General features: G+C 48.2%; 1 protein-coding gene across 1 annotated transcript in view; it reads left to right on the top strand.

Annotated features, from left to right (window-relative positions):
• The first annotated feature begins 5,311 nt into the window (after positions 1–5,311).
• HK1 (hexokinase 1) overlaps positions 5,312–25,756 on the top strand; it is a 38,137-nt gene continuing 17,692 nt past the window's right edge. The window contains exons 1-5 of the mRNA XM_071438429.1: positions 5,312–5,469; positions 11,892–12,054; positions 16,716–16,864; positions 21,499–21,618; positions 24,720–24,815. Coding sequence (XP_071294530.1) covers positions 5,407–5,469; positions 11,892–12,054; positions 16,716–16,864; positions 21,499–21,618; positions 24,720–24,815 — 591 coding nt within the window. The 5' untranslated portion in view covers positions 5,312–5,406. The remainder of the gene's footprint in view (positions 5,470–11,891; positions 12,055–16,715; positions 16,865–21,498; positions 21,619–24,719; positions 24,816–25,756) is intronic.

The following is a 25,756-nucleotide window of genomic DNA, read 5'->3' on the forward strand; positions in this document are numbered from 1 at the left end:
CCCCTTTGGTGTGTAAGGCAAGAGCAAAGTGAGTGACTTGCATGCCAAGTGCCAAGGGATGCCAGCAGGCTGGACCTGAGCTGGAAAACCTCAGTGGGGTGGAAAGCAGCACAGAGTAGCTCTGCTGTGCTACACAGGAGCTAAAGGGGTAGGTTTTGTGGTGCTGAGGCTCCAGGGAGCAGTTTCCTCTTTTCCCCACATATGTGCAGATGTGGGAAGTCCTTTGCAGGATTGCTCAGGCAACCCATAGCTTCTGGAAGCAGCAGTTAACTAAATTTGGAGTAATTTGGTTTGTCCCCAGCTTAATGAACCTTGCAATTACTATGAGGCTGAGAAAGAATCATCATCCAGACCTTCCAAATAATGGGGCTTAATTGTAAGCCATGAGGTTGGGGCTTGTGTTTATCTGCTTTCTGGTTTTCTTGGTTTTGTGGGGGTCATGTTCTTTGCACCCTCTGATGCTGAAGAACAGCAACTAGTTCAAAGAAATAAAAGCCAACACAGCTGACTGATGCTCAGGTATGGGGAGTTGAGGCACAGAGCATCTCCATCTGCCCCAGGAGTGTTCCCATGTGAATCAGGGGAATGTGAATTCCCCTCCTTTGCTGTCCTCTCACCTATGGCCAGGGTTGAGAGTCCAGACCTGGCTGTTTGTGATCCTTAGCTGCTTAGTTCACACCTTACAGAAGTACTGCCTTGTCTTTGGAGGGATTGAAGCCTGGAACCCCACTGGCCTGTGCAGTGTCTTCAGCCCTCAAATGCTCAGTGTGGTGAGCAGTGCTAAAACCTTTCCAGAGGTGGGGGAGTGTTATCCGTGCCTTGATGAAGGGATGGGACTATTGTTGGGCTAAAAACGATTTACTGCTCAGATAAGCATCAGCCTCAGAGGCTGTGGGATTTTAGAGGAGTAAGAAGTCGGCCATAGCTCAGAGTAGTCACAAATTCCTCGTTACAAGGCAATATATAACATTCCAATCCAATGGAAAGTTGCTACAAAGTTTATTTTGTTTTTCTAACCAATCGCCTTTCCTTAATTCTGCTGCATTGGGTACATTTTTATCCACTGGGTTACTACTACATGTACACACACGTTTGTATTTTAACTTCTAAACTCTTAGCTTACTCTATACAATTACATTACTACACTATAAAACCTTTCACAATTTTACTCAGTAGTTTCTTACTTAAGGCATACTTACAACTCTAGAAACAAAAGTTTATAGTTTTTCTGCTTAATGTTTGTGTACTTTTATTTGTGCATCAATCCAAGCTTCTCCCAAGGCTGCAAATCAAACCCTTCAGTGTCTGTGGGAGTTTTTATCTTTCCATTTCCTACAGGGGATTTCATTAAAAAGTAGCTCACCCTTGCCCTGGAGCATCTCCAGAAGAATGGGCCAAACCCCTTGTTAGTCTTCCTGCCTTAAACATCTTTTGGAAACACGCTCCGCTCCTGGAATGCTGTACCAGGAGCATAAAAATCACTTTTTTAAAGTGTACAGTGCTCTGTCCACGCATGGAATTGCCTTTCCCATGCATGGAATGAGCTCCCCTCAAGGCATTCCAGCTAATCTGGGTTTTTCATAGGGAAAACCTGAGAGAAAGCATCCTGGCTGGCTGTATGGTAGTGCCTGCTTGCTGTGCCCCCTGGCAAGGTGAAATTGCATATAATGTGGTTAAACTTGTTCCACTGAATTGCTCATCAAACTGATTTATCTGCTGCTTTTAGAGTTTCTTAGTAGCTTCTGCATTAAGTTCAGCACAAAGGAATGGTGATTTCTCCTGTGCAAGTACTTGGTTTCCTACTGGAATGGGAGCTTTCCCTCCTCAGTCAGAACTGCTGGCAGGAACTGGGAACTTAGTGAAAGAAAGCAGCATCTCTAATAAACACTTTGCTTTGAGGATTGTGAAAGGAAAATGCAATGTGGGAGAAAAGGGGATTGAGCATTTTCCAGACACCTAAAAATAACCCCAGCAAACACAACTACAACTTTTATTTTTTTTCCTACAAAAGTAGGAAGCATCTATCAGCTGTGTACATCAAAACTATGTGATAAGATTGAAACAAAAGAATCCCCTCATTGTACAGTTCAATCAGAATGCAGACTTGTACAGAGCAGTGAATATTTAATGAAGAAATTGGCAAATTGGGGAAAAAAATCTTACCCACAGCCAGGAGAGCTGATTCACCGAATTACTTCAGTCAGCTGAGACACTTGGGCAACGTTAAATGGGGCCAATAAGATTAGAGCTCAATCAAAATAGCTGCAAGTCATCAGGTGTCACGTTCAGCCTCCAGTAATTTGTCTTAAAGGACAGTGCCTTTCAAAATAGCCTGCTGAGATGCTGGTAATTAATTGGCTGCTGAATTGATCCCTTCCAGTAAAGCAGAAAGGCAAGCCCAGGGCTGGCTGCTGTGGCAGTGGGAGACTCACAGAAGTGCAGAGCTGCTTGCCTCTCCCTGGCAGCCTGTGCACAGCTCCTCCCAGGGCCCCAAAAACAGCACCTGGGCCTCGCTGCTGGCCTGGCAGGGCAAGGAGGGCTTGCCAAGGGTTGGGAGTCCATAGGGATGTCTGGCTGCCCTTCCAGCTCCCTGGCAGGGGGGAGCTCATTCATCCCAGTGCTGGTTACAGCATCAAAGCTGGTCATGTGCTCCTACCCTCGCATGGAGCACTTTAAAAACACCACACATTTAAATATTGCAGCTCTCTTGCCTTGCAGGGACTGCTACATTTTCTCCAGTGGCTTTTACTCTGTCAAGTTCATTCTTCCTGAATGCCGTGCTCAGCAACTGAAGACAAACCCAACTATTTGCAATACTTGTTTAACCATCTCTTAATTGCTCTTGACTATGTCACATGAACCCCCTCCTGCACCAGTGTAGACTTAATTCTTTAATATATTTGGGGGATTGTGATGTGTGCAGGTTTTATTTTCATTGCACAGAATGAAGTGTGAATCATAGGATATCCTTGTCTAGTGATGTTCTGAACTTACTTTTTTCTTCTTGTAGCTTAAAGGAAATCTGAGACTGTTGTTTTTGAGTTTGGAAATATGTTACAATGCAAATGACCAGGGAGCTAAAGGCCACTTCAGTGATCTATGACATTCTGAATTCACTCCCAAGTCACAATTTTAGCAGACAAAAAAACTAAATGTCCTACTCTTGCATATTCTTGCAACAGTGTCATATTAAAGAGCAGTCCACTGTGAGTATTTTAGCTGTCTGATTCAAATTCCTTGAGTGCCAGAGGGAATGCTTTGAATTCCTTTTATTTGGTCAAAGATTGGTTGAAAACCACTCAAGTTTGTGTCCAGGTGTTTTAAATGAGCAAGCATTCCCCTCAGCGAGGTAACTGAAGGGGGTATTGTGCATGTGGGTGGCGTTTGGGGTGTCTGAGCAGGAGGAGATAGATAGTAGCACTTGTAAACCACATGTAGAGGCAGCTCCAGTGACATAAATCCTGTGGGAATTGAGCAGTATCAGGCAGCATTCAGACCAAAAAGAGCGAGGTCTGTCTCACCTAGTGAAGCAAAAGCTGTGAATGTGTCGGGTTACTTCCAGAGTATTTATAGAAAGCCAGCACCCGAGAGTGAGGAGAGTGGTTTCAGATGAAAGACAGGGCTTAGCAGATGACAGATGGATTGAAAACAGGAGCAAGCCTGGCTGGGAATTAAAGATAGTTTCTGACCAGCAGCAGAGGAGGAGCATGACTGAGCAGGGAATTACATCTGCAGGAGAGCTCGGTCAGTCTGTGCAAGGGATTGGTGACACTGCTGGGCACTGGGATGATTCAGCTGAGCCCCAGTGCCTGTGCCACACGTGGGCTCCAGCTGTGAGCTCCAGCTGTGCTGGTGGCAGGGCCCTGTGCCTGCAGCAGGGCAGCCTGGCTGCTCTGGGGAGCACAGCTTGCTCCTTAGCTTGGCAAACAAATGAGCAGGAGTAACACGTGCAGAGCAGTGAAATGCGTGATGAAAATCTCTCTGAGCTTGGAGCCAGAGAAGGAAACCCTGCCCACCCTGCCTGCAGTGACTAGGGCAGTCTGAAGGAGGATGTGTCTGCCAAAACAGCTCTTGATTTTGGCCATTTAATTAAAGCAGCACTAAAAAGGAAGCCGGAAATTCAAGAGGCAGATTTTTAATCACTTCTAGTGTGGTAGACAATCTGTATGCAAATCACACCTCCTCCTTTGCACGGGTGTGTGTTCCTGTTCCTGTGCAAGGACAAGGTGCAGTCAAAAGCCCCCATGGGCTGCTGACAATGTGTCACTTGACAAAGGCCTTTAGCTTTTTTTGGAGGGGCCCTGTGTCACTTTGCTTATGTGTGTGTGGGCCCTCAGAGCCCTCATGGTGGTGGATGACTCCTTGGGGCGCAAGGAATGCGCTCCAACATGGCAAAGCTGTGGGGAGGAGGAGCCGTCTCCATCGGTGTATTATCATAGAATCATAGGATATCCTGAGATGGAAGGGATCCACAGGGATCAGAGTGGGATTGCTGGCCCTGCACAGGATCCCTGGAACAATCACCACAGTACACCCTGTGCCTCCTAGGTGTGACCCCGCCATGTCAGCCGAGGCACGGCATCCAGTGTCACGTCCAATCTTTCCTCACACCTCTCCAGGGAGGTGACTCCACCACTCCCTGGGCAGCCCATTCCAATGCCTAATCACCCTTTTGCTAAAGAAATTCCTCCTAATGCCAAACCTAACCCCCGCCCCCCCCCGGCACAGCTTAAAGCTATGTCCTCTCGTCCTGCCTGCTCCCCTCGTGGCCACAGCCTTCTGCCAGGGCGCTGCAGAGAGCGATCAGGTACCCTGAGCCTCCTCCGGGCTCAACACCCCGGCTTCCCCAGCCACTCCTGGCCAGATTTGTGCTCCAGACCCTTCCCCAACTCCGCTGCCTTTCTCTGGACACGTTCCAGCACCTTCCCAAATCCAGGGGCCCAGAACTGGGCACAGCACTCGAGGTGCGGCCCCACCAGTGCTGAGCACAGCGGAGAATCACTGCCCTGCTCCTGGCTCTGGTTCCTCTATCCTCTGCTTCCTCACACTATCCCTGGCACAGGCCACGATGCCACCGGCCTTGGCCACCAAGAAGGGCTTTTTGTCTCCTTTTTTCCCCTCAGGGAAGCCCTCAGCCGCCCGCCTCCATGGCGGCTGTGGAGCCCCTCAGGGTGACAGCGGGGCGCTGCCCTCCTCCTCCTCCACCTCCTGCAGGCCGGGCACAGCACGGAGCCGCTGGGCGCCCGCACCCGGGCGGGGCCGGGCCGGGCCGGGGCCGGGCGCTGGAGGAGGAGGAGGAGGAGGAGGAGGAAGGGGCGGCGCTCGGCTGGGCTGGGCTGGGCTCGGCGCGGCCATCCCCGGGCCCCGCATCGCTGCGTGCGCGGAGCCGCCGCTGCAGCCGGCAGGATGATCGCCGCCCAGCTCCTGGCCTACTACTTCACGGAGCTGAAGGAGGACCAGGTCAAAAAGGTCAGATGGACATCCCTCCGCCCAGGGCCGCCCCCCGCCCACGCCTCCTGTTTTTTTTTTTTTTTAATTTTTAAAATTGTTTAAAAAAAAAATTAATTTTTTCTCCCCCCGCACGGTTTCGTTGCTTTGTCCCCAGAGCCACCCGGCTGCGGGAGGAAGGAGGGATAACCCCGCGTTTAAACTCTCTAGAGCATCGCCGGTGGAGATGGCAGTGGGGTGTGGGTGATGGATGCACAGCGTCCGGTCAGGCAGGACCTGGGGGCTTTGGCAGTGAGGGATGGGGGCGATGGCTTTTCATGGTTTTCGTCGGCACCAGCATCCCCGGAAAGGGGATTTCCCCTTCTTTCCGAGGATGCCTGGGAGCATCCCCATTCCGGCAGGCGAGGAGCAGGCAGTTTTTGAATTATGTGCCGCTGGAGGATCGGAATTTACAGGAAATGGTTGTCGGCTGTGCTTAAAAAGAAGCATTTCTATAGGCTTCTTTCCCTCCAGCATTAGGAGGTTGCTGCTGTGTGGTTGGCACAGCGCTGGGATCCAGCACTGGCACAAGGAAAAGGGAGCGGGGAACAGGATAAATAAAAACATGGCAGTTAGGTCCTGGCTGAGCATATTGCAGAGCTGTAGGGAGCGGGGAGCCTGGGGCTAGGATGTGGGGACACGAATTGGGAAAATAATTGTAAATGTCGGTGAGTCGGGCTGACGTCAGGAGAGCGAGGCTTCCCCTCTGCCACCTCCTCAGGCGTGCCGTGTGACCCACCTGGGCGTGTGGCTGTGGGCATCCTTAAAATATTTCGGGAAAGCCTCAATGACGGCATTAGTAGTACTGATTTGTAGTGTTCTTGGGGCTTGAGCGTCTCCCCAGCAGGAGGAGAGCGCCTCATCCATCCCTTTGGGCTGCTGCCTGTGCCTGGGCTGACCTCAGCTCCAGTGTCTGGGTGACCCATCCTGCCCCGCTCGAGGTGGGCTCAGCCGTGCCCGCTCCTCCCTCGGAGAAAACCCAGCACAGCTTCCCATGGTTACTGCACTTACTCCCTTGCTGCCACACTGCTGGAATTTGGGCTCTCATGAGGAGCCAGAGGCTCAGCCTGCAGCATCCTGCACCTCCTGGCCGCACATCCATGCCTCTCCTATTGCCAGGCCCACTGTGCTCCTTTGCCTGCAGGATTTGTGAGTGCTGCTGCTGGTGCCAGGCGTGCCTGCCCGGCCAGGGCCTTCTCTGTCTCGCTGTGTGTGTTATATTTAGAAGGCCAAGATAAGCACGAGTGTGTGTGGTGGCCGAGGGGCGGCAGAAAGGCTGTGGGGAAGGCACAGAGAAACTCTGTGGTGTTCTGGGGGTTATTTATTGCAGGCTGGTTTGGCACCATGGGGCTGCTATTGTCTGACAGTATGGGAAACCATTTGGCCAGGGAGCTGTAAAGCATTCTTATGGATCAAGCTGGTTTTGTCTGGAAGAGCCAACTAAAAAAATAAAACCCATTTGAAAAGTCGAAAAAGCAGGCTACTGTTTTTAGAGGCTGTAAGACATCTTTTCCTGTTTGTGTCCTTTTGGAACGGATATTGAGCCTCCTCGGTTGTGGCTGTCCTGCGGGGAGGATGTCTGTGGCAGCCAGAGGCTCCGCTGCCCGGCAGCTGCTGGCAGCTGGTGGGCTCCATTCCCTGCTTCCCCGTGGGGCAAAAGTGCTCTTGCTCCACCTCAGCGTGCTGCTGGAGAGGTTTGTGCTCCATCAGTGTGCAGCTCCTAGGGATACGTGCAGGCACGGCTTCATTTCAGGTCCCTCCCTCTCCTCCCGGCTTCCGGGAGAGCAGCACTTTCTGCTGGTACGTGCCTGTGGCTCAGGGCTGCCAAGCAAGGCGTTGTCCCTGCTCTCCCTGCTGCCCCGTGGGGCTCCTGGATGCCGAGGCTGCTCCTCTGCCTCGCTGGTCTGCCACAGCCAGGCTCAGTGCCTGGTGGCACAGCTGGCAGGTCACCTTCAGGATGCTGCTGTGGCTCACAGGAGGGCTGGAAACGGGCTAAAAGTACCGGCGAGCCAAAGCTGAACCTTCTTCCTCTCTTGTGACCTTCTTTTCCTTCTTTTTTTTTTTTTTTTTTTGAATTCCCATCTCTGAAATGCTCTGCAGCTGCCTTTCCACGGTGGGAAGCCTGTGGAGGGGCATGGATGGGGCTGGTGGTTTCAGGCCCTGAAAGGGATAACCTGCATCTGAGAGCCAGTGCTTCTGTACTGGTTCTGCTGGGTTTGTGGGTGCCCCCTTAAGTTTCAGTGTGGTTTTTTTTTTTTTTTTTAATGTCATTTTTGGGATGTTTTTCAAGATGAGTCCTCGCAAGGTGGAGGTGTAGAGTTGAAGGAAGGGGTTGCTCATCATGTGAACCCTGTGGCCCCTGCAAGGGAGCATTTTCCAGAGAAACCACTCATAATGGCACTTCCATGCCACCTTAGTGTGCAGCAAGCTGGCAGTGTGTGACACCCTGTGCTGTGTGAATACACATGTGGTCCAAGCAGCTTAAATTATCCAGATGTTTTTGCAGACATCTGTCACCTGAATGTTTGTGACATTCTGAGGACAGCAGCAGGAGCTCAGCAGCCTGCCTCAGACAGGGGACTTGGCCCAAACTCAGCTGTGGCCCTGATTTCTCTGAAGGGCTGGATCCCATCCTGAGGGGTGAGGGAGACACGGAGGGTGCCTGGCAGGTGTGCCACTGCCCTGTGTGGGGAGAGCTTTGTAAAACTTTGTAAAACTGCCTTTTGTTCCCAGCAGGTTTGTACCTGCCGTAGCTGGCCCCGGCAAAGGGAGCCTCTAGGTGTTGCCTGGTTTCTGTCTGTCAGGGGAACAATATGTTTTTGTTGTCTTACCTGAGTGAAGAAAAGGATCTTGCAGTCCAGGAGGGACATGTAGATGTTTAACCTTGAAAAAATGTGTTGGAATGTAGTATAAAATGTAACAACTAGTATCCAGAAGATCCCTGTATTGGTGACCCGCCCCTATAAAGGCTTTTTAGGAACCGATCTGATAAATCATCAGTAAGCGCAAACAATTTCCAAATGTCTAAACTACTTGTTTTAACCTGCTTTGGCTCCTGATGAATCTTCCTCATGCTGAAAGGAGTATGATTAGCTCTGCAGAAAAATGTTTTCGTGGTGAAGAGTTTTGGCATGAAGTCTGTGTCGGTAAAATAGGTGCTAATGATTTCTGAAATCGTTCTGGGTGTGCTCTCTTCTTGGATACCACTGACTGCTGTCAGTGTCTGGGGATGGAGGCATGTGTTTAAGGAATGGCCCTTAAGTATAAACCTTTAGTGCTGCCTGTTTCATTTATAATTATTCACAACTGCTGCAGTGGCTGGATTTTCAGAAACTTCTTTTCCCCAAGTACAAACTGTGTCCTTCCTGTGTGACCAGGAAAAATAACGTGAATGTGGTTCAGACGATGAAATCCTATTTTTAAAAAATTGCTCACAGATTCTGTCTCTGGTTTGTGTTGGTCTCCTTTGAGAAAAAGAGAAAGAAAAGTGACTGATCTCTTGGAGAATTCCCATAGTGGCAGTCTGGGAAGATGCCCTTCCTCGGGAGGTGACTCTGAGGTGGCAGCTAAATAAAGGAGTGTTTCTGCTCCTTGTCTGGAATTGTTCCTGCCCTCTGCCATCCCCTGGGAAGGGCTGTACCTGTCTCCCATGGGAGCCTCAGTGGGGCTGCCCCTGTCTGTCCTGGGCAGCCTTTCCACAGCTTCCCCGTGCCCACGGCTGAGATTTGCTTTCTGATCGGCTTTTATTGCCGGCAGAGCAGGGAGTTATTAAACCTCCATCCCCTAATCCAGCCTCCAGCCCCCCCTCCTCAAGTTATTTATGGCTGTTTGCTGGGAGTTTTCCCTTGGAGGGCTGCACTTATTCCCTTGCTGCCACACTGCTGGAATGACTAAACCTCTTCCCGCCAGGGAGAAAATAAAAACCTGCCTCTTTCCCCCCCCCTTTTTTTTTTTTTAATTTTTTTTTTTAGTTTTCCGTGGTTTTGGAAGCTGTAACACGTAGGAGTGACTTTTTTCAAGCAGAGGCTCGGTGTCCCCGCCCCGGGAATCTCTCTCGGCGGTGGAGATGGATGGCCCGGGTGCCATGCAAAGCCGTGCAGGGGATGCTCCCTGCGTGCAGGAGAGTCCAGCCCAATTATGTAAGGGCGCTGGCAGCGCTCATTGGTCTCTCACGGCAGCAGAAAGAGCCCTCCCTCCCTTTTCCCTCGCTGCTGAGGGCAGCACAGGGGCAGAGGTGGGGAGAATGGGCTCGTCAGTCCTGACTGTGCAAACGCCACAACCTGCGCTCACAGCAGCGCTTTCGGTGAGCGGGAACCCTTCCGCCCTGCTTTTGGGAGGAGGATGCAGCAGTGGGGCTTTGTAGAGGGGTGTATTAGTCTGACTGTGAGTGGTGTTTACTGTAGCTTTCACTGGGAGAGCTGGGGAATCGTCCCTCTGAGCGGCAGCGTGGGCTGCTGAAAGCTCAGCCTGAAAAAGAGGTTGGTTCCTCCCCTCCTTTTAAAGGGAGTATCCTCATGCTCTGACATCATGGCTTTACACACTCTGCTAAAAAAAACATGGCAGGGTTTGCCATGAAGGAGAGACCTTCTTGCTTAGCCAGACTCCGGCCTCTGCGTCAATCCCCACGGCGTTTGGGGCTGCAGAGAGGGCACATCCCATCCAGGATTTGATTCTTGGAGTGAAAGGATGCCTGTGACTGGCTGTGGTTGTTGCTGTGAAGGGGCTGCTGGCCCATGAGGGCGGCACAGGACACAGCAGGGATGTGGGGATGCTGCCCTGGGGTCTTGCATTTGGCCTCTGTTGCAGAGAACCTGAGCTCAGCTCTTCTACCCTTCAGCTGTACGCCTGCACCGTCACGTCACCGGTTCGTGGGGAAAATGCACGGTCTCATTTCATCGTGGTGTTATCAATCATGGTATTGTTCCTCTGCAAGCAACGACATTGAAAAGTTCACAGCTTGTGCAGCCTCTGGCTGTGTCCCCTGTGGTCCAGGCTTGCCTGGCCCCCAGCCCTGTGGTTGGGGATCAGGCTGGATGCTGTGCCCAGCAGCACTCTCCATGCCTTCTTCCTGTCTGTGTAAATAAGTGCTGGGTCATGGCAGGAGGGTGTCTGGCTCAGGGAGATACTGTCTTTGGGGAGACCTTGAGTAGGGTGGGCAGGAGTGCTTTCTGTATGAGCAATTAGATTGGTGCTGGTTTTATGGCCAGTTTAGGCTGTAATGAGATTTTGATTGCATTTCCTTTGTGAAGGGCATTATTCATCGCTTCCCGTCTCAAAGTCCCTGGTATATGGAGTGCTTGTGTGCCTATGGTTTACATAAAGTGGTTTTTTGTGGCCTTGGTCGTGTAAGACACAAATGCCAGCTTGGAGATGAGCTGTTCTCAGGGCTTCCAGAGCAGCCAAGGAGACACAGGGAGCCTTGGCACAGAGCTGGCCTGGGGTTTAAAATGAGGTGGCTTTTCCAGTTTTGCTGAGGACAGAAAACATGGGCAGGGTTTTATTTTTTGTCTTGCTAAGCTGCAAGCAAAAGTGATCCCAAAGGTGTGGCTTCGATCTGAGCCATTTGAAGAACCAAATTTCCAAGGCAGGTAAAGAAACAAGGCAAGAATAGACTGGCAACTGAGGTAAAAAGGGTGGGAGGTGTGTTTGGCAAGAACCCCTCCAGGCCATGTTGTATTTTTCAGGCATCAAAGCATCTCTCAGTCTTCCTGACAGTGAAGGTGGTTGTAATATTATGGAAAGCAATATTGTTGGAAAACTAGAACTGCCTCCTTTTTCCAAGGAGGTAAAACAAGTCACAAAGGAGAAGTCAACAACTTTTAATTTGATGTTTTGTCATGAGAAGGAAGGTGCCATCTGCTCACAGTCAAGTCTGTCTTTCCAGACCCTCTGGTCATTATAGCTTTGGAGTGGGATAGGGATGGTGGTCTGCTACACCAAAATAATTTCTCAGCCTGTGATGTAGCCCCAAAACCCCTGTGGCAAGTCCTTCTCAATGTGAGGCTTTAAACACAAAACACCCCTGACACCCACATCTCCCCAGCTGGGACAAGGTGCCAAAAGAGGGATTTTTAGCTCCAGCTGTTCAGCTCGTGGACACTCAGGAGACCTGAGAAGTTGGGCAAGGGCTGGAGGTAGTGGTCTGAGGCTGTGGGCAGATGGTTTTGTGTGGGAGTGAGGAGGCAAAGTGATGTGGGGCTGTGTTGTGCCGTGGGGAGACAGTAGGAGGGAGCTCACCTCGGAGGCCTTAGACTTCTGGAGCATTCTCCATGACTTTGAGTCAGAAGGCATGAGGCTGTGTCCTGAGCTTGGCCAGAGCCCTGGGGCCGTGCTGGGGCTGTACACCACCCTTGCAGTGACAGAGAGGGCAGCCCTTGACGCTGGGGTGCTGTGTGTCCCCCCAGATTGACAAGTACCTCTACGCCATGCGGCTCTCGGACGAAACGCTGCTGGACGTCATGGCTCGCTTCAGGAGGGAGATGAAGAACGGCCTCTCCAGGGATTTCAACCCAACAGCCACTGTGAAGATGCTTCCCACCTTTGTGAGGTCCATTCCTGACGGTTCAGGTAAGCAGCTGAGGGTTTGTTTGCCATAGTAAGCACTGTGTGCTTTGTGGGAAATGCACAATGTCCTACCAAGAACAAGAGGGATTTGCTTCCTGGCAAGCCCAGACAGTATTTCAAAGGCAGCCTCCTCTCTGTGCAGGTCTGTTCCCACAGATGCTGGGAGATTTTGTGATTCCTTTGTCAAAGCCATTTTGATGCCAATGGAAGGGCCCTTCCTAGCAGTCATTCACTATCCCTCAGTACATTTAATCTGAGACCTGTCTGCCAACAGTCAGTACTTCACACAGAATGATTTTTGATTCATGCAGTTCACTCTCATGTGACCTAGAGTCCTAAATACAGTGGCTTTTAGTGATGTGCTGTTTCCTTTAACATCTCCTCTTCTTATTTTTTCCCCAGTGGAATTGTGTACCATTACAGGCTGAATTTGAGTTTCCAGGCATTAATTTTGCATTTTGTAGCTTCCTCTTCCAAACTGTCTTGGTGGAAAACTCACAGAACTTGAGGAGGATGTAGCATGTGACTGCAAAGCTGCTGCTCTGGTGTGCTAAGCTGTTTCCATCTGGATGCAAGGCTCGTTTTTTCCATGCCCACTGTACCAGATAAAAGTGGCACAGACACCAAAAAGGTGTTATGTTGGTAATTGAGACCAAGACTGCCTCTATTGCTTGTTACTTAAAAATTACTATGTGTTTGTAAAAAATACCATATATAGAGTATCTAAATGTATTTATAAACATTATATAATAGTGTTTATTATTTAGTAGTAACACTGGGTTTCCCTCTCATGTAGCATGAGTTGGTTAACTAGTGTGGTGCCTACCACAAGTTAACTGTGCAGAAATTGCAAGAACTGCATAACAGAGTTATTACCTATTTTGAGGCTTTATTTTTTGTTTGAGTTAAAATTGAGAATTTATTGGTGAAAGAACATGAGGCCAGGTGCTTTGTGTAAATTGGTGCTGCTGTCTGGCAGGTGAAAGTCTTTGATAGCTTTGCTTTGCTGTTGCTTTCTGCCATCTCAAGCTTTTAGTTGAGATGTTATTTGCTGTCTGAGGAAAACCAAAGGGAGAATGTATGTGAATCCTCTGTTTCCCTTAATTTAGCACTGCTGGCTGTTATGTTGAAATGTTGTGTTGAAATTTGTCAGCTATTGAGAAAACCAGAAGCTGCCACACACAGCTGGGTCACAGGCAGAGGTTGCACTCAGGGTTTGCACATGAGGTGACTTGAGGGCTTTTGTGTGGAATCCCAGCATTTCTACTGGCTCCAAAATCCCTGTTTTTTCATTGATTTGAGTTCATTGGAGTAGTGACTTGTCCCCAGTTCCCTGCTTCGTCAGGCACTGCACAGTACCAAACCTGAGCTGCTTGCAGTGAGTCAAATAATTTTGAAAATTGTTCCATTGTACGATCTGGGAATGCTTAGAGATGGCCCAGGAAAAGGGGGATCTGCACATGGCCAGAGAAGTGTGAGAAGTTGCTGAGCACTGCTGGGCCCCAGGAGGAGCCAGAGCAGTGAGCAGCCCTGGCTGTGTGTAGGTGTTTCTGTGTGCCAGGGCATTCATTTCAGATCATGCACTACACACCTACTTAAAAAAGAACCTTGTGTATTGTGTCCAGGGCACTCAGTTCCTGCTCCTGAGCCTGCCTGGCTCCTGCCAGCCTCTCCAGGCTGGGCACACTGCTGGCAGTGCTTTGCAGCATGGATTACAGCAAGGCAGTGCCTTGCCCAGGACAAGTTCTGTAGAACTCAGTGCTGATCTGGGTGTGTGGGTGGCTAGAGCCCCTTTGGATAGGTGTTAGAAAAGCAGGCAGAGCCATTCCATTCTGCCCCTGAAAGGGCATGTTCTGAGGCTGGGTATGAGCAATGTTTGCTTTGAGGGGGTGTTGTGGCATTTCTTTTCCTGACTCACCCCTGTGTGCCTGTCATGCCTGGCACAGCCATGGCACAGGTGCTGCCAGGACAGGTGTAGAGCCCTTTCCCTCTTCCTCCCAAAGGTTCTGGGGGGCCCTCATGGATGTGGCTGTGTTGATGTGCCCAAAGATGGCAATTTCTGCCTTCAGCTGTCCCTCCGGAAAAGCCAGAGGCTGAAAGCCTGCCCTTTTCTCTGGCCTGTCTCTAATTACTGCCTTGTAAGCTCTTTCCTCTGAGTCCAATTATTATTATGGGAGCTGACTATTCAGAAAAATACTGTTGTTTAGTTTCAGATCTGTGCTTGTGTTCTTTTTCAACAAGGAGTTTGTGAGCAATAATTCTAGAGACTCTGGAGGTGTTGATGTTAGCAGTTTTTTTCCCCCCTTCATTCAGAGTTGTTTAATTTACAAAAGCCATGAGGTTTTTCAGTCCCCAGTGCCCAGAATGGTACCTCAAGCTAATTCAAAATGCTTTCAAAGTCCAGATAAATTCACAGCAGGTTTTGATTGTGCCTTGGTGTTACAAAGCACAGATTAAATGCTGCTACTTGGGTTTAATTCCACAAGTACACTAAGACAAAACTCTAGTTGCATGCAGAATGCTTACACTCTAGTTCAGAGACCTTCTAAAGGGTGAAGGATGATTCTTCATAATTTTTTACCTTGCAATGAGCTTGATGGTGCTGGAAATCAAGCACCCTAACCTGTTAATTTATTTACAAGGAAGGTATTTCAGAAGTGTAGTGTTTGTTTGAGGTAAACACTAAAAAGGGCCATCTGGTCCAGTGTTGATTTTCCCATTAGTTCTTGGAGGTAATGGCTTGCACTCAACAGATGATACCCATAACTTAAAGCTTATTTGGGTATTTGGCTTTTAATGAGAAACTTGTGCTCAGTGTTTGACTTCCAGACTGGCTGTGGTGAAGTGGGTTATGAATTTTTTATGCTGAGCCAAATAAAGGGAACTGCATCTCCAGTTTGTGTGTGCTCATGTTTTAAATGACATTTGTACTGGTGCAAAGCAGTGTTTAAAGCCACACTGCTCAGAAACAGGCAGGGAAGCACTGCAAGATCTGTGTTTTGGCAAACTCAGCTTGCCCATGTCCTGAGCAGCAAGAAGGACAAGTTGCATTGCAGTGCAGTAAAATTAGGAGGTGTATTAGAAGTTGTGGGCTCCCACTGTAATTTTGCTGTGTTTTTCTGTATGGTGTTTATTGTTCTTTGTGGTTTCTCACATGACAGTGTTTTGTTTCTGTGTTACACTGCAGCCTTGGAAAACCAAAGGGACATTTGCAGTGTGTTTTTGCCTCTCCTGGTCTGTTTCTGTTAAAGATCCTGTCCTGAGGGCCACCTTGTGCAGTTCATCAGCTTTGCTGACTGGGATGAGGCTCCCAGAGGTGCATGGGGTGATGAGGAGGAACAGCTCACTAGGTCAGATTTATGAGTTTTGATATGAGATTGGACAGAGTAATCTCAGAGGCAAGTATGGCTCTAGAAATCCTCATGGATAAATTGCATACCTGGAATTTTCATGACAGCCTGGGGTCAGAAGGCTCTGGGAGCTGAGTGTGTTTGAGATAACATGTCACAACAATCATCCCAGCTGCTAGAGCTTCCTCCACTTTGAATTTAGGTAGAAGTGGAAAAATGGCAGTGTTAGGAATGGCCTTCAGAAAGTCACAGCTGATGAGGAAGATGATGAGAAAACACCACTGCCTTTGCTCTGCTGCCCTCTGAGCAGCCTCAGTCAGCCTGGGGATGCCATGCACAGACACAAATCCTTGCCAAGAGCCCTGGTGATTATCTGCAGCCTGGACACACGCTCCTGTGTGAGAAAGCTGTGCACTCTGCTTCCCTAAATATTATCTTTTTGCAGACTTTGACAATCACTGTCTTTGCTCCCTTTTTTGTAGGGCATGAGATAGCACGAGGAGGTCAGGCAAATATGTTTGCCTTGCTCTCCAGGGGTGCCAAAGGTGTCATTCCTCAGATAGCCAGGCCACGTGCCTGGAGTCTGTGACACTGGAGGTTCTGGATTGCCTTCAGCTCTCTCCAGCACAGGGGGAGATGGAGGTACCCCAGCTCTTTCCTCCTGGGCAGATGTTAGGAGCTCTGTGCAAGGCATCACACCTGCTGAGTAACTCCTGCAGCAGTACAGGGCTGCTGTACTGGGGTTAAAATAAACAGGGCTGTTTTTTTAAGCTGTCCCTTCTTTGACTTCTCTTATCTGTCTGCAGTTTGCAGGGAATTTCAGCCTTTCTGGACATGAGATGGGGAGTGATTCCTACTTTCATTACATCAGTGTGTAATTTGTTGATTTTAGAGCAGCCACCATCCACTGTTATTTGCCAAAATGACACAGGTTTATTTACAGCAAAAGGCAGCTTTTCAGTGGTCTGGCATCCCTTCATTTTACTGTCTCTGCTTTCAACATCTCTTTTGGGTCTCTCCTGAGATCTTTGCTCTGCCATCTTCATCATGAGATCTGGATACAGACTGTTCACTGTTTTGAATTCAACTTCATTGCAGTTGCCTGTGTATCAGTGGTGGTTGGCATTGCCATTGCACCAGCTTCCTGCTAAATTTAGGGAATCAGACTGATGGAATCAGGTTCAGGTGGGTGCCCTGCAGCTGGCACTGTAGGAACTGGACATTTGCTTCAGTGCTGCGCTTAACCAAGCTTGATATTTCCCAGATTTGTGTAGCATACGATTTTTAATCACTTGTGTCTTGTTTTCCACATAGAGAAAGGAGATTTCATTGCACTGGATCTTGGTGGTTCTTACTTCCGAATCCTCCGGGTGAAGGTGTCGCATGAGAAAAAGCAGACGGTGCAGATGGAAAGTGAAATTTATAATACCCCAGAGGACATCATGCATGGGAGTGGGACACGGGTAAGCACCTCTTCCTTGGCACATCTCTCTGCAGATTAGCTCCTTAGAGTTTAGAAAATCCCACGAGACTGAGCTTAGCCAGTTGTACCTGCAGCATGCAGACTGCACCTCAGTGTCAACACTGAAAAGGAATAAGTGAAACAGAGCATGCATGGGTGCTGCAAAGCTGCTGTCATCATGTGGGAGACTTCTGGATAAGAGAGGGGAAAATGGCTTAGAAATAAAAATTCTGGCTTTTATAATGAACTTACTTTCTGTTAGTACAAATGGAGAGCAGGAAAACAACTTAGTCTTTGTAAGCAATGAACATGACCAGCCCTGCAATTGTAGTGTTAGATGAGGGGTAGAAATCACCATGACAGCCACATCTCTGTGCTGGCAGTCTGAGCAACTCAGCATTCATGAAAAGTACAAGTACATTGTAAAAAAAATTACGGGAAGCTGATAGAATGTTTTGGCACAGCTTCACTTAAGTTTTGTTGAGTAATTGAAAGGTTTGTTTTTTGGTTTTTTTTTATGTCTTCCCTGTTCCAAGAGTAGAAAATATTTGTATCCATTCACTTGGATTTCAAATTGAGTTCTTTGAAAGTATTTTTTTTTATGAACAGGAAGTGGATTGCACTGGCAGATTTGTCTCTGTGTCAGCCTAAGGCAAAACAAGTAATTTTCATTGTTGGAAACAGCAAGGTTTCTACACTTTTTATTAGAATGAGGTGCTGTTCAGGAGTGTGAGACCTGTAGGAAACTTAAAGCTTGTTTCAGAAGAATAAGCAAAATAGGAGAAAAAGAAAAATTATGGGAACAGCATTTCTACCTTTCATATATTTTCTGTAGTCACATTAGTACCTTTATTGTCTGTACATAGTGAGTGTAAGATGGCACTCATGGCTTGTCAGTAGAACTGATAAAAGCATTGCTGTGATACCTGAACCATGGCAGTAAAATAACCTTCTTGCAAGGACTTCTCCTAACCTTTTTGCTTTGGTTTTGGGCCAAAAGGTCATGCAGTGGCTTTCCCACAGGGTGGTTTTGGAGCTGTGGCTGGCAGGGGCAGGGAAGTTGGGTGGGCTGCTCGGAGGCAGGGGGGCAGCAGGGGTTGTTTGGTTGTTTGTCCGTGGATGGGTGTCAGGAGCTGGAGGCTGACAGGCAGCAGGGATGTCTGCACACCCCAGTGTCTGCCCTGGGGAGGCAAGGCAGGCTGGCTTTAGGGGATTCTGGATGGAGACATGGTAAGGGTGCTAATGAGAAGCTGGGAAGGGAGACATCAGGTCTGCTTTCTTTCCATGTCTTTGTCATATCTGTGTTTTAATTTTTCAATATCCAAAGGCCATTTGGCTGCTGGGAAGCAGCAGTGTGGAGCTTAGGCTGATAGACTTTGTCATGGCTTTTAGGCTGAAAGAAAGGTGAGCAAGGCTTCTGCTGACCCCATGGGCACGGTATTGAAGTACCAGGAAAATAAGAGCAGAACTTGGAAGCATTATCAGAATAGCAGCTGGGTTTGAAATTGTTCTATGATGATATCCAGTGCTTGCTGTGTGCCTTCAGAGGGAAGCATGGGGGATGCCCAGGAGGCAGACAGGCAGCTGTGACTTGGTGCTTGTGACTGATGTCTACCCTTGAGGTTTTCTGAAATGTCTGAGCCAGATTTGTGGAATACTTGGACTGAGCTGCCTGTGTAGGGTAGGCTACTAATGATTTCCAGCAAGCTGTGTCATTAAGTTTGCTGAGTTACACTCCCAAAGCTTAGTGCCTAATCAGCTTATTGAAAGATTGTGATTTATGGCTTCACATCTCACTTACATGGTTCATTTTGATATTTTCTACATCACGGCATTCAAACTTCCATTTTTGTCCATCTGTCAGGCATGAGCTCACAGTTTTACCACTCAGAGACAGTTCCCCATCAAAGTCAAGGGCAAAACTCTGATTGACTTCAGCAGTGTAATAGCAAGTCTAAAATTTCTAAGAATCCTGTCTCCTGTGCCAGCTCAGTGAATGGGAATGTGCCTGAGACTTGATTTTGGTGTTGCTTTTTTGTGTTCTTCCACTGGAGGTAACTTACAGATTTGTGGCTGTTCTCTGGATCTGAAACTGTGGTTTCCTTGCTCCTTAAATCATCCCCATTGAGGGGCTTGGCTCTCCAGTTGCTTGTCCAAATCTCCTGTCTGACAGCCAAATGCATCCTTGTGGAGACCTCAGAGCCCAGCTTGAGCAGGCAGCTTCTTGGTCAGGGGAATTAAACCTGATCTGCTGCTCAGGGTCTCAGGCTGTATTGCCTCAGGTCTATAAATCAGACTGGTCCTTTCCTCGTGGCTGTGGCCACTCTCTGTCCCTATTTTTGACATATGATAAAATATTTGGCTCACACTGTTCCCTACTGCAAATCTGTGGGTAAAAGAAGGTTTTGATTTTTCCTCAGTGCACCTTCCCTGCTTTAATGAAATTTTACTGGATCTTTGTAATGTTGCCTCTACTGTCCAGTCAGAGTCACTTGGCACTGGTAAGGTTTGGATGTTAGTATGGGCATGGGCACACAGTGTGTCTTGAGTCTCCTTAGGAAAAATTTATGAGTGTCAGTGGTAGCAAAACTAATAAATGCCTGTCTTTTTTCTGCTTTTGAGCCATGCCATGCCTCTGTGGTTTATGAACAGCAGTAGCACAGCCAGACTGTGCATCACTGACTAGACACAGCTCCTGTAGTGTCCACATTATGGCTAATGGTTAACTGCATTTGCATCTCATTAGCTGCCCTCCCAGTGTGCTGCTAACTCACACAGGTGGTCTTCAGCAGGTCCTGCCAGGCCTGTGTGGGCAAACACAGCAGGTGCATGGAGCTTTTGGAGTCTGTTGGGAATGCCCAGGATTTTTTTTGCATTTAGACTTACAAAGCAGATCCCGTCTTTTCTCTGTGCATTTGTAGTTTGTTGCATGAGAGGGATTTTTGTAACAACACACACAGTCAACATTTCTGCTTCCTGCTCTCTGAACTCCCAAGGGGTTTGAGGTTGGCCCCTGGGTTTTGTTTGTAATCCTGGAAGCAGCTGAAAGTTTAGTAGGACTGAGTATTCAGCAAGATACTTTCAGATGGGAAGCATAATCAAAACACAGACTCCTGCTGTTTCTGTGTTCCTCCTGGAGAAATTGCCATATTTTATTATGTAACTAGTTCTTTTCCTAGTTCCTCTGTCTCTCATCTGGACAGCTGAAAATTGTCTTCCAGAAGTGCAGCAGAGTGCATTGCATTCCCAAGTTGTTTCTCTGCGTGGGCTCAGAAAAATGTCTTTGATTTGCCCAGGGCAATGAATGGCAACATTCTCCCTGGGAAACCACTGTACTTTTCCTTAATCAAATCTGACCTCATTTAAGGCATGAGTTTAAGGTGTTCAGTTTAATTGTAACATTACACACACTGCTTCTTGACCTGCTTTGAAGGACAAAATATTCCTATTCATCCTTTGTAATTGCTGCAGTCTGTCTGTAATACATTCCTGTCTCTCCAAGACTCTCAATTGTTCTTAATAAAGCTGTGTGGGCTAATTGGAACCAACAGATGTCTTTGTGTACTCCCTCCCAGTTATCCCCAGTCTTCTAGGCAGATTACATCCTCTCATCCCACCAATGCTGTAGATAGGATTTGTTTCATTTTCTTTGGGTTTTTGTTTTTCAGGGAGTTAAAATGTGAGGCACAGTTATATCCTGGGGCAGGCAGTGACTTGTTAATAGCTTGCCATCCATCTGTGGTAGAGGTCAGTTGAAGGCATGTCTGGCTTTCTGGTGCTGGTAAATACAAACCTGTGTTTTTGTTGTTTCAATTGCTCAGGCTTGATTCCAGCTTTGAGCATTGCACTCTACCTGAGGGGCTTCCAAGGTGGCTCAGTGTGTTTTGTGCCTGCCTAGTTCCTGGCCTGGCTGACAGGGACACAGAGTGCCATGGTCACAGGTGCCATCTGGGTGGGAGTTGGTACCCACAAGCCTGGTGCAGGCTGCCTGCATAGTTCAACCTTTCAAAAAATGCAGAAAATATCCCCATTTTGGGTTGTTTCTCAGAACATGGAAAATATTTAGATGAATCCCTTGGGTTTCCTTTTTGTTTGTTTTTTGTGTGCTTTAGGCTTAGATATGAGATGATGTTCTTTTGGGTGGCTCCTTCAAAGTGCTGGTTTCTCTGCTCTCAGCAATGCTTGAGTGAAGCAGATATTGTCTTCTCTACATCACTGTAAAAGTGCTCAACCTCCTCTGGGACTGGATCCCAAATGTTCTTTGGACTGGCTCCTTCCTGTTATAGAAAGGTTAAAAGAGCATTTTTGTTCTCATCAGATGTTAAGTGGAAGGGTTACAGCAGGCTTGAGAGCCACGAGCCTCTTGTTTCAGGAATTGTTTTTATATGGGTGTAAAAGATGCCTGCAGAATTAGGTGTGTAAAAGGACAGTGCTTTTCATAATGTATTAATTATTAAGCTGTTAATATACCCTGCTTGAGAGTACTTTCATAGCTATGCCATTTATACATCCTTTAAAATCTGGAGAGCTATTTTCCCCTTTCCCCTCACTCAGAGCAGTTTTCATATAGAGTTTGAAACATTTTCTCCCTGAAGCTGTATCTCTAATCACGGTGGTTTAATATTTTTCTTACAGCTTTTTGATCATGTTGCTGAATGCCTGGGAGACTTTATGGAGAAACAACAAATCAAAGACAAGAAACTGCCAGTCGGGTTTACATTTTCCTTCCCCTGCCGACAATCCAAGCTAGATGAGGTAAGAAGATTTCACAATTCTCTTAATACACAGAAGAGCTGCCATGTTATTAAAGCAGTATCCCAGACAGGTCTCGTTTTGGGGATAAATGAGTGTTATATTTCACTGTCAGACTGTGTTTGTGTTTATGTTTTTGCCTGGGTAACAAAAGAGGAGGAGACAGCAATGTTTTGTGCTGAGCTCCTCAGTGTTATGGCTTGCCCTCTAAACATGGCAGTGGTTTTCCCTGCCTCCTGTGCAGCCTTTTTCCCCTCTCCCCAGGGTGTGGTTGGTGTGAGCCAGCCCAGCAGGGTTTGCTGGGTTTTGCTGCCCCTCACGAGTGCACAGAGATCTGAATCCAGGTGTCTGTGCCAAGCAGGATCCTGATCCTGGGCACCAGGGCCACTTGGAAAGGTCACCTGGAGCCAGCCTGCTGCCCAAAGGGATGGGGATAAGCAGCCTGTGCCCTGACTGGTGAGATTCCCATGGCAGGGATGGGGATAAGCAGCCTGTGCACTCACTGGTGAGATTCCTATGGCAGGGATAGGGATAAGCAGCCTGTGCCCTGCCTGGTGAGATTCCTATGGCAGGGATGGGGATAAGCAGCCTGTGCCCTGCCTGGTGAGAGTCCCATGGCAGGGATGGGGAGAAGCAGCCTGTGCCCTGCCTGGTGCGATTCCCATGGCAGGGATGGGGATAAGCAGCCTGTGCCCTGACTGGTGAGAGTCCCATGGCAGGGATGGGGATAAGCAGCCTGTGCCCTGACTGGTGAGATTGCCATGGCATGGATGGGGATAAGCAGCCTGTGCACTGACTGGTGAGATTCCCATGGCAGGGATGGGGAGAAGCAGCCTGTGCACTCACTGGTGAGATTCCCATGGCAGGGATGGGGAGAAGCAGCCTGTGCCCTGACTGGTGAGAGTCCCATGGCAGGGATGGGGATAAGCAGCCTGTGCACTCACTGGTGAGAGTCCCATGTCAAGGATGCTGTGGTGTTTTCCTCCTTTTGCTCCTGTACCACAAATGACTCAGCAGGCTCCCGGTACAGCATTGCCATGGCAACAGTGTAGCAAAGAGTGCAGGAAAGTTAAATCTGCACAAAACATGCAGAGGTTGCCCTGTTAAAGCATGACCTGCTTTTCCAGCTTGCAGGTCTCTAGGTTAGCCTGGTGCAACAGCCCCTCAGATGCTGGTGCTCTGGAGGGCCAGGTGAGGCATGATTTTCATTACATTTCATACTTCTTGGGCAGTGCTGAGAGCTGAACCCAAGGGTGCTGACTAACTCAGGGTCTGAAAGCAGTTCAGAGCAGAGAGCTGCCTTTATCTGCATCAGATCAGAAGAGATGAGTTGATCTTGGGGCAGCTCTCCCACCTGGCTGTGGTGCATGGTGAGGCTCCGGCTCCTGACCACAGCAGAGCCGTGCTGGGGTTGTGGTTGTGAAGTTGAGTTGCCCTTGGGAAGGTTTGCTTAGCTGCATGATGAAAGGTGCTTGTTTGTGGGCTGGTTTGCTCCAGGCAGCTGGGATGGAGTCCTGCTTGTGTGGGGCAGGCAGCACGAGGGGAGCCATGGGGACACCTGAGCAGTGGCAGAGTGGAGTGGGGTAGTAACGAGACAGGGGTGGGTGTCTCTTGAGGAGAAAAGCCAACAACAAAAAAAATTACTGACAGTTATGCTGATGTGTTTTGAGTGTTTGAAAAATATGTTTTTTCTGGATTCTGTGGGCCAGGTTTGTTCTTGGATTGCTGCTTCTGTGAGGCTGTGCTTGCCTGGGTGCTGTTTTCTGTGCTTGGTGAGCAGAAGGAGACAAGGTGGTCCCTGTTTGCTCCAAGGGTGATAAGATGGGCACTGCATGGTTGGGCCCCACTTAACCCTGCTGCATTCCAAGGGCTCCTTTCTGCTGCCAAGGCTTTGCTGGTGAAGGAAAAATTCCTTCCAGCACAGTGGCCAGTCACGCTGAGAGGAGCTGCTCTTTGCCAGTGTGGTTTTACCAGTTTCTTATAAAAGTTTTGTGAAACAAGGTGCCCTTTTTGCCCATGAAAGCTGTGCCAGCTTTGCCCACAGTTTCCCTGCACAGCAGCACGGGGCTTTGCTGGGTTTCTAAATGGTGCCCATGAGGGCAGCACATTGGCAAAACTTACACAAACTGAGTTTGTGGTCGAGGGGTAGGAGAGTATCTCCTGGTCTGGAAAGAGCTGCCCTGACCCTCTGTTCCCTGTAGCTGTCTCAGTTTGGAGGGAAAATTTGATTTTGAAGCTGAGATATGGGCAAACATACACTTGGGCAATGGCTGCTTTTGCCTACAGGCTTCAGCTTTTCTGGGTTTTAGCTTCTTGGACTCCTGTTGTGGCAGATGTGAATATTGTGGTGGGTATGGAAAGCTGAGCTGGTTTGAGTTGTCTTTCTGTCAGTTGATTACTGTCAATACTCTTTTCTTTCTTTGATTATTATTTACCTGTACACTGAATGCTCTGATTCACACAGGAATTATGCAAATAGCAAAAAATCAGTGTAGTCATTACCTTGGGGGATTTGCAGGCTCTTCATGATGATTTTCAGACAAGGAGTTCAATACCAGGATTTCCTTTTTGATCTGTGCTATAAAGTAGGGACATGCATTGTTACATCTCCAGTTTTTTCATTTGCCTCAACCCATAAACACAATCCCACATTTAAACAAGCTCAGACAGATGGGACTCCAGGCAGTGAATGTGCAGCAGCCTGATCCCCACTGCAGCTGAATCCTGGACATGCCAACATCATATCCCTGCTCTGTAGTCAGTCCTGTACAGTCAGCTTTTTCTGAAAGCAGTCTATTTCCATGGCCCAAAAGGATTAAATGGTTTTCCAAGAAAAACTGTCGAGGAGTAGCAGGGAGAAGAGTAGGCTGAAAATACAAAATGCAAACACACCATTTTCTAGCAAGGGAGGGGAAAAGGATTTTCCATCTTTCATCTCACTGTAATTAGGCTCTAAGACCACCAATTGTCTCAGGTTGGGTTGTTGGAGGACATGTGAGAAAAGAGACCTGAACATTCATTTGAGGTATAAAGTCTTGTTTTTAAGGAAAAAGAAAGAAACCAGTGTGTGTTTTATGTTGAATGTTGCTGTGTTGCTTTCTCAGGGTTTCCTGATAACCTGGACAAAGCGCTTCAAAGCAAGCGGAGTGGAGGGAGCAGACGTCGTGAGGCTGCTCAACAAGGCCATCAAGAAACGTGGGGTAAATTGCACTTCTTCTCTTTTAGCTGTATCTCAGCTTTGGCAGGGACCACTCTTCATGTCACTCACTTGAGCAGGTGTTCTGAGTGGCGGTGGAGCTCTGCTTCCTTGCATGAAAATGCGTGGGTTTGCTGGAGAAATGAGGCGGCGGCAGAGTTGCCGTGTGGAAGCTGTGATTTTCCTCACAGCACAGAGCTGAGTTGCTGTGTCGTGGCTTTTTGCTGGCAACCTTCAGTGATTTTATCACTCTTCAAAAATTGAAGAGGTGCTGTGTAGCAGTGCTGTGGCTTTTCAGTGATACCAACACGTTCCATTCCTGAGGAACTTGTTTCTTGTGGACTGGACTCAGCTGAGTTGTGCACCTGCTGTGCGTGGGAGCAGGAAAGGAGCTGAGCAGAGGAGAAGGGGATTTCAGGCTCAGTGAGCTCTTGCTCCCTGCAGTTTCTCTGTGTTGACTTTATAGAGAGTGAAGGTGACCAGGTTGCTGATTTAAACAAATAAAAAGGCACTGAGCGTGAGAGGGAATGAATTTGGGTTTGCATAATGCTTGCAGCCAGGTCATATGTTGATTACTCAGCATCCAAAAATTCATTGGAAACTGTGAAGTATTTGCTTTCTTTGGGCAGTTGTGGACTCAAGCAAACCTGAATTTTGCCCTCACCAAACAACATTACTGGAGTCAGTTACTATCATTAGACTTGGCAGAATCTCACACACTGGAAAGGAATTTAATTTCATTATTTTTGTATTAAAATCTTCACTTGAAATAAAACACATTGATGTTTTAAGTGAATCTATAAGAAATATTTTCTAGATTGACACCTCAAGCAACTGCTTCAAATCATTCCATGATGTTTCAGTGCAAATCTCCTTCTCCCTCATGTATGGGCCTTTTCTTTCCTGCCTGTGTGAGAGCAGGGCTGTGCTCTCTAGAGTGATCCT

Source organism: Agelaius tricolor, unplaced genomic scaffold (assembly GCF_023055355.1).
Source record: "Agelaius tricolor isolate 1412-34295 unplaced genomic scaffold, bAgeTri1.0.p SCAF_13, whole genome shotgun sequence".
In the NCBI taxonomy this organism is placed as follows: domain Eukaryota; kingdom Metazoa; phylum Chordata; class Aves; order Passeriformes; family Icteridae; genus Agelaius; species Agelaius tricolor.